This window comes from Littorina saxatilis, linkage group LG3 (assembly GCF_037325665.1).
Source record: "Littorina saxatilis isolate snail1 linkage group LG3, US_GU_Lsax_2.0, whole genome shotgun sequence".
Taxonomy (NCBI): domain Eukaryota; kingdom Metazoa; phylum Mollusca; class Gastropoda; order Littorinimorpha; family Littorinidae; genus Littorina; species Littorina saxatilis.
This window is the reverse complement of record NC_090247.1, coordinates 39,956,364-39,968,410: the sequence shown is the minus strand read 5'-3', so window position 1 is coordinate 39,968,410 and position 12,047 is coordinate 39,956,364. Positions and strand designations below refer to the sequence as shown.

Here is a 12,047-nt window from a genome sequence, read left to right as displayed (position 1 = left end):
ACTTGCGAAGATTCCTCTCATAATTATGCCATGTTAGTGGCATGTAGTTTATTGTCCACATGACCAAATGATGAGTTAGTATACAATCCCCAGCAGCTAACAGAAAACACAAGTGTTATTCCGATAACGTAACAGCAGAGACGGTAGCAGCAAGATCAGTACGTAGCAGACTACACTGAAATACGACTGCATCTGTTCAGTAAATGAATGTTTTCCGAATTATTATTTCAAGGCAAGAACAATCGGAATCGAAAACGTGTAGGGTTTAGAACGTTCTTACCATATATAAGACTTCATGCGTGCAGACTCAGTGCAACGTGACGAGCAATTTTTGTTTTTGAAATGAGACTCAGTGCAGTGCCAGTAGCAGACGACATAAATACCGCTCAGCAAATTAACATGTTGGGCAAATGTGAACGATAAAACGATGGGGATATAATACGTGTAGGGTTCAGAGCATTCTTACCGTTCATATTTAGTACCAGACTCCCCGATGAGTGAAGATACCACACGAGAAACATGCCACAATGTGCTTTCCGTCGACCGTGGCAAGGGGCAAAACTCTGCACAGTCAATCAGTCAATCTGTCGTTACCTAAAAGACAGAAATATATCAACAGTGATTAGAACGATTGACGATGCGGTTAATTACTTTAATGTTAGTGGAAAGGCGGGTTATCTGCTTGCCCTGGATTTTAAAAAAGCTTTCGACAGTATATCAAAGTCACTACTTCTTAATGTTTTTGACAGATTTGGATTTGGATCTAGTTTTAAAAAGTGGGTGGAGATTTTGATAAAAGGTACTACAAGCTGTATAAATCATGGAGGTTGGTTATCGGAGAGTTTTAACGTATTTAGTGGAATTCGACAAGGTTGCCCGTTTTCGCCGTTGGCTTTCGTCTTGGCGGTAGAACTGTTGGCGATTAAGATAAGAAACAGCCCTATAGTTGGAATAATTACACCGAACATGATTAATCAGGATGGTACGGTCATAAAGATAAAACAAATGGCAGATGATACAACCCTGTTTTTAAAAAACCGAGATGATGCTAACATGGCAATGAACATATTGAACCAATTTAGCAAAGTCTCAGGGCTACAATTAAACTTAGATAAAACGAAAGCTTTAAGAATGGGGAGAGAACCAACGGAACCTAATCTGCCTTTCCACGTTGTTAAGGAGATTAAAATTTTAGGGATTAAATTTAGTAGTTGTAAAATGGCAAAAGACATCGAGGAAAACTGGAAATTCAAAATGGAGAGTCTTGATGCCATGATTAAACAGTGGAGTAAAAGAGATCTCAGTATACAGGGAAAAATAACAGTTATTAAAACGTTTATGACTTCCCCATTTGTGTATATTATGCAGTCTGTTGGTCTTCCAAAGCAAGTTCTCACACAGCTAAACACGAAACTATACAAATTTGTATGGCAAAAACAATATAGTAATAAAAAAGCTTTTGAAAAGATAAAGAGGAAAATTATGGAGTCTGAATATGAGCATGGTGGATTGAAAATGATCAATATGTTTGATATACAGAAAGTGTTTTATTTAAATTGGATTGGACGGTTGCATGAAGCAGGTCGAGAAAATTGGAGTGCAATCCCAAAATGGCACATTCAACAATTAACAGATTTTAATCATTTGGCAAAAATTAATTGCACACAAAAGGAATTACAAGGAATCGAAAAAGTTCAAAATGATTTTTGGAAAGAGGTATTTTTGACATATCTTGATAATAAAAATAAAGTAGGTTTAGAGGAAGTTGACAGAAATGATGTTGGTAATCAACTGTTATTTAATAATAGACTGATTCAGTTTAAAGGTAAAGTGTTGGATTTTGTAAAATGGCGCCAGAAAGGTTTTAATGTTATAAATGATTTGTTGAATGTTGAAAGAAATCAGTTTCTGTTATGTGAAGATGTTCAGATCACTGTGCAGCAAAACCCTGCAATAACCTTTTTTGAATACAACGCTGTGATGAATGCAATTCCAAAACAATGGAAAGATTGGATTGTAGACAACCCAGCACATATAGTTAATGTAGATATAATTGATGATGAATTGAATGTGTTTAAAAGCAAACCCAAGTTAATTAAGTTATATTTAAAGAAAAAACGGAATTATAGCATTGAAAAATCTCATGCAATCGATTTTTGGAAAAGAAAACTAGATTTTGTTTTTGTCGAACAGACGTGGTTGTTGCCACGACAGGTGACAAAAGAAGTGCGCCTGCGTGTGTTGCAATGGAAAATTTGTCACAATTTATATCCCACCAATATTTTATTACATAAAATGAAAGTAAGTCAAACAAAAAACTGTAACGAGTGCCCACATATTTTGGATGTCATGGAACACTTTTTCTATGAGTGTCCCCGAATTAGAAGGTTTTGGACTTATATTGAAAAAATGTTGAACAGTCTGACAGGTCGGGCTTTCTTATTGTCTATTACAGATGTATTATTCGGAATCGAAAAATGTCAGGAATCAGCGTTAATTAACCATGTTTTATTGATAGCAAAAATGTGCATTAGCAAAGTTAAGAAAACTAAATCGCATATTCCATTGGAAATTGTATTTCAACAAGAACTTGCGCTACGAAAGGTGAATCCCCATTGTCCTTAGCTAGATTGCTGTTGAATTAAAAAGTAATTTAATGGAAATGTAACCTGTAATGCAAAAGAAAACAAAATTAAAATTTCATTGAAGAAAAAAAAAAAAAAAAAAAGACCAATGAAGAAGGATATGCTCACCGCCCAAAAAAAAAAAAAAAAAAAAAAAAAGAAAAAAAAAAAAAAAAAAAGATGGGTTGAAGCAACCTTGCATGCAACTGAGATCAACAAAAAAAAAAAAAAAAAAAAAAAATCTGTCGAAGCTCGATGAAGGTTTCGAAACCAAGAGCACAGTCCTTTCTCCGAGTTTAAATGAGGTCTCTATGAAAGATCATCACTTTTTAGCTTAACACTACACTGGAATTTACCAACAGAAATTAAAACAAGAGTTTGCGTGTGACAAAAGTACGACACACTTGAGACAGCCCACACAAAAGTAGATCCAGTGACACAAACCTGACCACACAGTTACGCCTATCCAAATGCGCGTTGCAAAATGTGCGTTTTGAATCTTCTTTTTCCTCTGGCGGTGCTGACAATATCGTTATTGAAACAATCCCAGTGCACTAAGGGATTTATAGAGCAAATCTCGAAAATAATTATTGAACTCAGCGCTATGCGCTTCGTTCAATAATGAATTTTCTCGATTTGCTCTATAAATCCCTTAGTGCACTGGGATGTCTCAATAACTTAAATAATAAATAATGATAATAATAATAATAATAATAATTGTCAGTAAGTACTGGTGTCACATGACTGATGTGAACCAGTTGATTGGCTAATGGCGATGCGCTTAAATCTGTTAGCGCACTCCTGGAGTGCGCTAACTTTTCCACAGAGCGTATTCTTACACCCTTTGCCAAAGCGAGACTGTACTCTCATCCTCAGAATTAATTAATGACATGTAGCTTATATTCTCCACAATACCAATGATTATGACCATAAATGTCCTGCTTTTCAATTAAAGCAGAAGTGGTTTTTTTCTGACAGATTGCATGCGCCTGTGCCGCCCACAGTTGCACTGATCTAAAAATAGAACCCGCTGTGTCTAATTTTTCAGTTTCGACTTGCGAAGATTCCTCTCATAATTATGCCATGTTGGTGGCATGTACCTTATTATCCACATTACCAAATGATGAGTTAGTATACAATTCCCAGCAGCTAACAGAAAACACAAGTGTTATTCCGATAACGTCGCAGCTAGATCAGCACGTAGCAGACTACACTGAAATACGACTGCATCTGTTCAGTAAATGAATGCTTTCCGTTTATTTTAAGGCAAGAACAATCGGAATCGAAAACGTGTAGGGTTTAGAACGTTCTTAACACATATAAGACTTATTACCAGCCTGCTTTATGTGTGCAGACTCAGTGCAACGGGACGAGCAATTTTTGTTTTTGAAATGAGACTCAGTGCAATAGCCTAGCAGACGACATAAATCCCGCTCAGCAAATTAACATGTTTGGCAAATGTGAACGATAAAACGATGGGGATATAATACGTGTAGGGTTCAGAGCATTCTTACCGTTCATATTTAGTACCAGACTCCCCGATGAGGGAAGATACCACACGAAAAACATGCCATGGGCTTTCCGTCGACCTTGGCAAGGGGCACAACTCTGCACAGTCAATCTGTCGAAGCTCGATGAAGGTTTCGAACCGCAAATAACTGAAAGCACAGTCCTTTCTCCGAGTTCAAATGAGAGAAAGATCATCACTGTTTAGCTTAACGCTACACTGGAATTTACCAACAGAAATTAAAACAAGAGTTTGCGTGTGATGAAAGCACAACACACGAGACAGCCCACACAAAAGTAGATCTTCTATACGACCTGACCACACAGTTATGCCTATTCAAATGCGCGTAGCAAAATGTGCGTGTTGTATCTTCTTTTTTCTCTGGCGGTACCGACAATATCGTTATTGAAACAATCCCAGTGCACTAAGGGATTTATAGAGCAAATCTCGAAAATAATTATTGAACTCAGCGCTATGCGCTTCGTTCAATAATGAATTTTCTCGATTTGCTCTATAAATCCCTTAGTGCACTGGGATGTCTCAATAACTTAAATAATAATAATAATAATAATAATAATAATAATAATAATAATAATAATAATAATAATAATAATAAAACATTCTTTTATAGCGCTGTTCACCGCCAAATGGCAGTCTCATGGCGCTTTACATGAGACATTAAAATTTAACATTTGTAATGCTTATAACCCTCGTAAAATAATATTTGATTTGATTTGATATGATTTGATAAATGACCCCCCTCCTCTTGGATACATTCTTGCAAAATCCACAACCTGACAGCGTTCTGTGCAGAGTGGGAATTGTTTTGCGGAATTAATTTCTCAGATTGACAGTTATGAATTTAATTTAACCAAAACGCTGTTATTCTGCACAGGAAGCATTCAGACTGTTTATTTTTTGGTAGGGGAAGGGCTCCTAATATGGACCGGCTCCTAATATGGACCGGCTCCTTATATGGACCGGCTCCTAATATGGACCGGCTCCTAATATGGACCGGCTCCTAATATGGACCGGCTCCTAATATGGACCACCTCCTAATATGGACCACCTCCTGTTCTGACAAACTAACGGCGCTAGAGCGCTCAAAAAAGTTTTATTCGCTGTATTCGCCCTCTCTGTATAACTTGCACATGTCAAAATAGCTGCAGAAACACAACTCTCAAAACCGTTAGGCTTTATCTCTTTTTTTCACTTTTGGCAGCGTTCACTCTAAATTTGCCGCCTAAAACGGACTCGTTTCTGTCCACAGCCAAAGCTTTTATCACACACAAATTGCTATAATTATATGACAGCTAAGACCGTATTTGTTACATTTTAGCAGTGTTGACCCCGAGTTTCTACTGCAAACAAAAAATAATAGCAAAATCTCAAAGTATGTGCGAGTCCCCTAATATGGACCACCTTCAACAAATCGAAGAAAATAAAAGCTAAAGGCTATTTTCATTAATTCATTAAGAAGCTTGCTGAAAATAACCTACAACTAGCACTCGAGATTTAAAAAAAATAGAACAAATAGTCTTCTTTTCGTGGAAGTTAATAATTTCACTTATTTTCACTCTGTTTTTGATAAGCTTCTTTAGCTTCCTGGTGTGATTCCAATAATGCTCTCATCAACACGAAACAGATAAGTCTAAAGCATATTTTAATTAGTCTGACTTTTACACTAAGTTGTATCATGTTATTTTGAAGTATAGGGGGATTTTTACAGTTTTTCGTGAAGGCCGCTTAACTGGTCCATATTAGGCGCCCAGGCCCCTAATATGGACCATTTGTGATTTTTTTCCTGTATTTAATTTTTGCTGAATGTCTATCAAAGCTATTTCACTCTAATTAGGCCTAACGGGTTAACCTAAGAGAGAAGAACTACCAAACACAAAATGAAACTTATTCGCAAGAAAACAAGCTAGTTATCAGCATGAAACAAAAAGTGGTCCATATTAGGAGCCCTTCCCATATGTGTACACATAGTGGGGTGCTCTCATCCCACGTGAAATCACACACAGATCTGTGCTGGTTCTCAGCATCACTTGCACAGGAAGAATCGTTCCTTTACCAGCTTCTTTTGGAGATGATACGACAATAGGCGATGTTCGGAAATAACTCCAGTTATTATGAGTTGTGAACGGTTGTTTTCCCTTGCTGCCATAGAAACTCTGAGGCAAGTTAAGCCCACAATGTGTAGCTTGCCTCAGTGTTTCTGTAGAAAAGCAAGGAAAAATAAGGGAAAGCAACCCTTCGACAAAATCTAAAAACCTACAAAAAAAACAAAAACATATTATTTCCGGAATACGTCTATTCTAACCCCGAGTAGACCCAAAGAGTTTTTTGTTCTCTTGAACCAACTTTCGAGTCCTAGCTGGTCTTACTTCGTTGCCATGGACATCGATGACCAAGTCTCAATAAGGTCAATGAACCAGGCAAAACAACTTGTGTTGAGAGCGAGGGAAAGCACATGGTGAACACATGCAACCACACAGTCACGTACCGTAATAACTGTTGTATGGAGAGGAAACCGGAATACAGTTTTCGTGTGCGCGTATCATGGGTAAAAGTGAGCAGTGGTTTCTTTTGACAATGTCTTTGGCAGCGAGAAAAACAGGTCAAAAAGAACCCTTCACAAAATTCCCCTGCCCCTGTACCGTTCTTCAATGAACTGTCAGTCAGACAGTCATTCGCTAAGTCAAGGAGAAAATGGATTGATTCCTATCATGGGAAGACCGTATGAGAGGAGTTGCGAAAAGTGGAATAACCAACAGACGGGAAACGTCGAGAGCAGTTCAAACTTCTTGACGCATACCTTTTTACTGAATGACGACCATTGAAAGATTGCATTTTGCGTTGATTTGTTGTGGTTGTTGTAATGGAGTAAGTGAGAGTTTTGCGGAACCAGTCTCCTGATTTGTTTTGGTGGAAATACTAAGTATAATGGTGATATAAATGTTTTCTTTCTTTCTTTCTGGCTATCTTTCTTACTCTCCGTTTTTTTTTCACCTTCGTTCCTTCGATTCTAAATCCTTCCTTCTATGTTCCTTTCTTCTGACCTTCCTTTTTTTTCATTCTACCTCAAAAACAAGAATGCACACAGCATATCCGCCCTGATATGGCCCTTCGTGGTCGGCTGGGCGTTAAGCAAACAAACAAACAAACAAACAAACACAGCATCTTATACTGCTCCTCTTCGTTTTCAGTGTGTTTTCAAGTGGAGAAAAACACAGTGGCGGTCTTCGGACCCAAAGCCAACGAGGTGTCCAGTTTTGTCAACTCGCTGTGCTCCACGCTCCAGATCCCTCACATGGAGCTGAGACTGGACACGGATGAAATCAAGACGTCCAAGGCGCTGACCCTCAACGTGTATCCCACGCCGCAGGAGCTCAGCAAATCCCTTACGGACCTCATCACCTTCTACGCGTGGAAGAACATCATGGTCGTGTATGGCAGCAGGGACGGTGAGTGTGTGTGCATGTTTTGTCTAAGAAAGAGGTATTTAGTGTGATGCTTATTGTATTGGATCTGCACCGTGTGCAATTCAGGGCCGAATCTTCGTTCAGCGAGCTTCGTGGAGTAGATTTCGCCCGATTAATGATCAATTAAAGGCTTGACGGACCGCATCACCTTCTACGCATTAGAGCACATCATGCTCGTGTATGGCAGCAGAGACGGTGAGAGTGTGTGCATGGTGTTGTTTTGTCTGTGAAAGGGGTTTTAAGTGTAATACTTATTGTAATTATGTGTGTGTGTGGCGTTATTGTGTCTGTGAGACGGGTTTTAAGAGTAATCCTTATTGTATTGGGTATGTGTGGCGTTGTGTTTTTGAAAAGAGTTTCAAGTGTAATACTTAATATTGAGTGTGTGTGGCGTAACGCGTTGTGTCTGCGAAAGGGGGTTTGAGTGTAATACTTAAATATTGGAACTCCATGTTCATGGAGCTGCAACGAGTGCAATTTAGGGCCGAATCTTCCTTCAACGAGCTTCGTTAAGTAGACTTCGCCCAATTAATGATTAATTAAAGGCTTGACGTACCTTATCGCCTTCCACGCTTAGAGCACATGCACATCACGGTCGTCTATGGCAACAAAGTAGGTAATTGAAATTGTCCGTTGGATTTTCGGAGAGTTCTCGGCTGTGATCTAGCTAGCTCCTTAGAATTAAGCAAACCACCCCCCCCCCCCCCGCCCCCCTCCACCCCCGACCGAACTCGACACGCTTTACGCATTAGAGCTCATTATGATTGTTTAAGACGTCGGCCTCCTAATCGGGAGGTCGCGAGTTCGAATCCCGGTCGCTGCCGCCTGGTGGGTTAAGAGTGGAGATTTATCCGATCTCCCATGTCAACTTATGTGCAGACCTGCCAGTGACTTAACCCCCGTCGTGTGTACACGCGAGCACAAGACCAAGTGCGCACAGAAACGATCCTGTAATCCATGTCGGAGTTCGGTGGGTTATGGAAACACGAAAATACCCAGCATGCCTACTCAACGAAAGCGGAGTGAAGCTGACTATGCTCTCAGAGTTTAGTGTAAGGAACCCAAATGGGCAAACGAGCTCACACGTAACCAGAATTTCTGGAACGCTGAAGAAGAAGAAGAAGAAGAAGAGTGTTTACCACAGAAAGGAGTGGGAGGGCTGCATTTATTTCCCTATGCGTAAAATGTTAAGAGTATCACCGGATTTTAAGGTACAATCGCCCCCTTACCCCCTCCCCCCCCCTCCCAGCTGCACAATGTGGATACTTGTCTAAATTTAACTGCCAGGGTGAATCCAGTGCATAGTGGAATTGTATGAGAATGTGTAAGTGGAGCGTGGTCGAATGTCCATGTGTGAATGGGTAAGTTGAGCGTATAAGAATGTCCATGTGTGCGATGTGTAAGTGAGACATGGATGTGTTCATGACTGAATGCGTAAGCACAATGCAAGGAATGGCCAGAAAGGTATGTGGGAGGTGTGCTGGAGATCTACCTGCCCTGTTATATAGTGCTATATGTCTTATGTAAAAACAATGTCCTGTTTGTATTATTGTTATGTACCACGCCTGAATTTCTCTATGAGCAGGGTTCGTACAGAGTCCTTGAACCCTGGAAAACTCCTTGAAAATTGGAAAACCTTTTCCAGGCCTTGAAAAGTGCTTGAAAATAGAGTTTTGTTAAATAGTCATTGAAAAGTACTTGATTTTTCCAAATTGTTGTCCATACATTTCTTCAGCAGCTTGTCTTATTTAAAAAAAAATGCAACCCCCTTTTTTTTCGTCAAATACAGTACACATTTTGGGAGAATAAAAGATCGAGTGAAAACGAAAGCAGATGAACTATTACTAGTCACCCGTAGTTGCTTCCCTTCCCGGAAGTTGGCAAGGGAAACAACTACGGAATGACTAATAGAAATTCACCAGAAACTTGATGACTTGAAAAACTGAAGGTAAGCTTGGTGCTTTGCATTAATTTGGGGAAAATCATGTCCTTGAAAAGCATTTATTTGGTCCTGGAAATGTCCTTGAAAACTCCTTGAATTGTATCAGCTCTGCCCTGCAGGAACCCTGCTATGAGATAATAAAGTATTCTTATTCTTATTCTTATTCTTAATCACAGTCCTTCCCTGACTCACCATGTAAGATCTAGCCAGGCTTTTAAATGGGAGATGACCATCCCTTCAGTTGGACACACATTAGATTTCAACATCAGACTGTTTCGTGTGAATTGCTGTTTTCTTAAATGGAAAAAAAGTAACTAGTGGCTTTTACAAAAATGTATTCACACAAAATCAAACTCTGCACAGACAACACCCAGGCTATTTATTTTTGGTGTGTGTCCAACTGGAGGGACAGTGTTATCTCATGTAAAGGCCTAGTCCGATCTCAGATGGTGAGCGGAATTGTTTTCACGGGAAGAAGTGTGCCTTTAAGCTGAATCACTGTTGCAGATTGACAAACGTATTACTTGCGAAATCGAGGTCATGTCAAAAAGGATGTTGGGCGTACTCTACGCGATTAAGTAAAATATCAGGACAAGAGAATACATTTTGTGTGTGTGTGTGTGACAGAAACAGAACAAAACAAGAGGATCACATTGCAATTTTTTTTTTTTTTTTTTGCTGTCATAAACTTGATGCATGCTGTCATGCGCTGGGGTTGATATTATTTTTCTGTGTCTAGGTATTACTGCAATTTTGAATACGTTTCCACCAGGACCAATTCCAAACCATGATGTTTTTTGTCTTAAAGTACGTGGGTTGCATAATATATATGTCTTTCTTGTACGTTGTGCGCTGGGCGGTAGAAAATATACGTTCTGGGCTAATGCCGTGCGCTAACTCTTCTGGGGCTTTTCAAATCCCAAGACAGATTGCCTCCCATCCCGCGCACGAGAGCATGCATACACTTTATGGCAGCAATCTGTTCAGGCTTTCATCTGTGATAAGGGCATCTTTATACTTAGATATGGAAAGCAAAACTGACTTAATTTTTACCGTGTATAATCTACCGGGTATCTCTGCACTGGATTGGCTCTCTTAACAACACCGGTAAAAATTGGGCCAATGGGAGCCTGCGATACCGGTGAGAGAGAGAGAGAGAGAGAGAGAGAGAGAGAGAGAGAGAGACAGAGAGACAGAGAGAGAGAGACAGAGAGAGAGAGACAGAGAGAGAGAGAGAGAGACAAAAAGACCGAGAGAGAGACAGACAGAGCGATACCGGCGAGAGAGAGAGAGAGAGAGAGAGAGAGAGAGACAGACAGACAGACAGACAGACAGACAGAGAGAGAGAGACAGAGACAGAGATAGACAGAGACAGAGAGACAGACAAAGAATAAGATAGAGAGAGAGAAGAAAGACAGAAGAAAACTACCAAACTGTGCACAAGCAATACAGTACATGTAACATGATCAGCTGGGGTAACTTTGTTAGTAGTCGTCTCGCCTGCGTAGTCATTATATTTTCCACTTTGTGACACGTTTCTTTGACGCTTTGATAGTATAACCCATCACCCTATAAAATCTCACACTGCACTGGTCGCAGGTTCGAATTCGGGCCGGTGTAACACGGAATTTTTACTCCACGAAAAATTTACTCCGGAGTAAATATTTCGTACGGAATTCTTACTCCGAGTACACCTTTCGTACGAGAAAAGAACTCCCCAAGGCACGAAAAAAGTACTCCCTCCACGAAATTTGTACTCCCCATTTTTTTCCTTCCAGTAAAAATCTCGTACGCGAAAATGGGATGCGGGCGAAGGGATAATGCCAATATGTGATCTCGCGCAAACGAATGTCGCGCTACCCTCCTTCCACCCCTTCCACCACCAAGACTAACAGGGGACAAGGGAGTAAAAATTTCGTACACCTGGCATGGGAAGTTAAATTGCTCGTGTTAGGGTGAAGTAATTTATTCGTTATTTATTCGTCTGGGGAGTAACATTTTTGTACGAAATGTTTACTCGGAACTCACCTGTTGTGGGGAGTAATTTTCTCGTGTAATGGGGGAGTACTTTTTTCGTAAAAGGAGTAACATTTTCGTACGAAATTTTTACTCCGGAGTAAAAATCTCGTGGGAGTAATTTTCTCGTGTTACACCGGGACGGACACGGGTCAACTTTATGTGCAGACCCAGAGACGGAAGCCATGTCCCACCCCCGTGTCACCACAATGGCACGTAAAAGACCTCGGTCATTCTGCCATAAGTGCAGATGTCTGATACCACCTAAACACGCATACACGTGTGTATCTCGTCAAAAGCCACGAGGGCGTAAAACTCGAATCATATAACCCATATCTTGTCCTTAAGAGGCGAACTATTTAGCCTGTAGGACATAAAGCATTCTCTCTTTCGAAGCGCACATGAAGCTAGTTTGTCCTATTATGTTCCCAATCGAAGAAACACTTTTTTCCCATGCAAAAAAGCCTGGGCGG

The 12,047-nt window shown here is 40.1% G+C and overlaps 1 protein-coding gene across 1 annotated transcript in view; it reads left to right on the top strand.

The window, feature by feature from the left end:
- The window catches only part of LOC138960912 (glutamate receptor ionotropic, kainate 2-like), a 102,549-nt gene that overhangs the window by 19,259 nt on the left and 71,243 nt on the right, over positions 1-12,047 (top strand). The window contains exon 3 of the mRNA XM_070332545.1: positions 7,341-7,598. Within this exon, the coding sequence (XP_070188646.1) occupies positions 7,341-7,598 (258 nt within the window). The remainder of the gene's footprint in view (positions 1-7,340; positions 7,599-12,047) is intronic.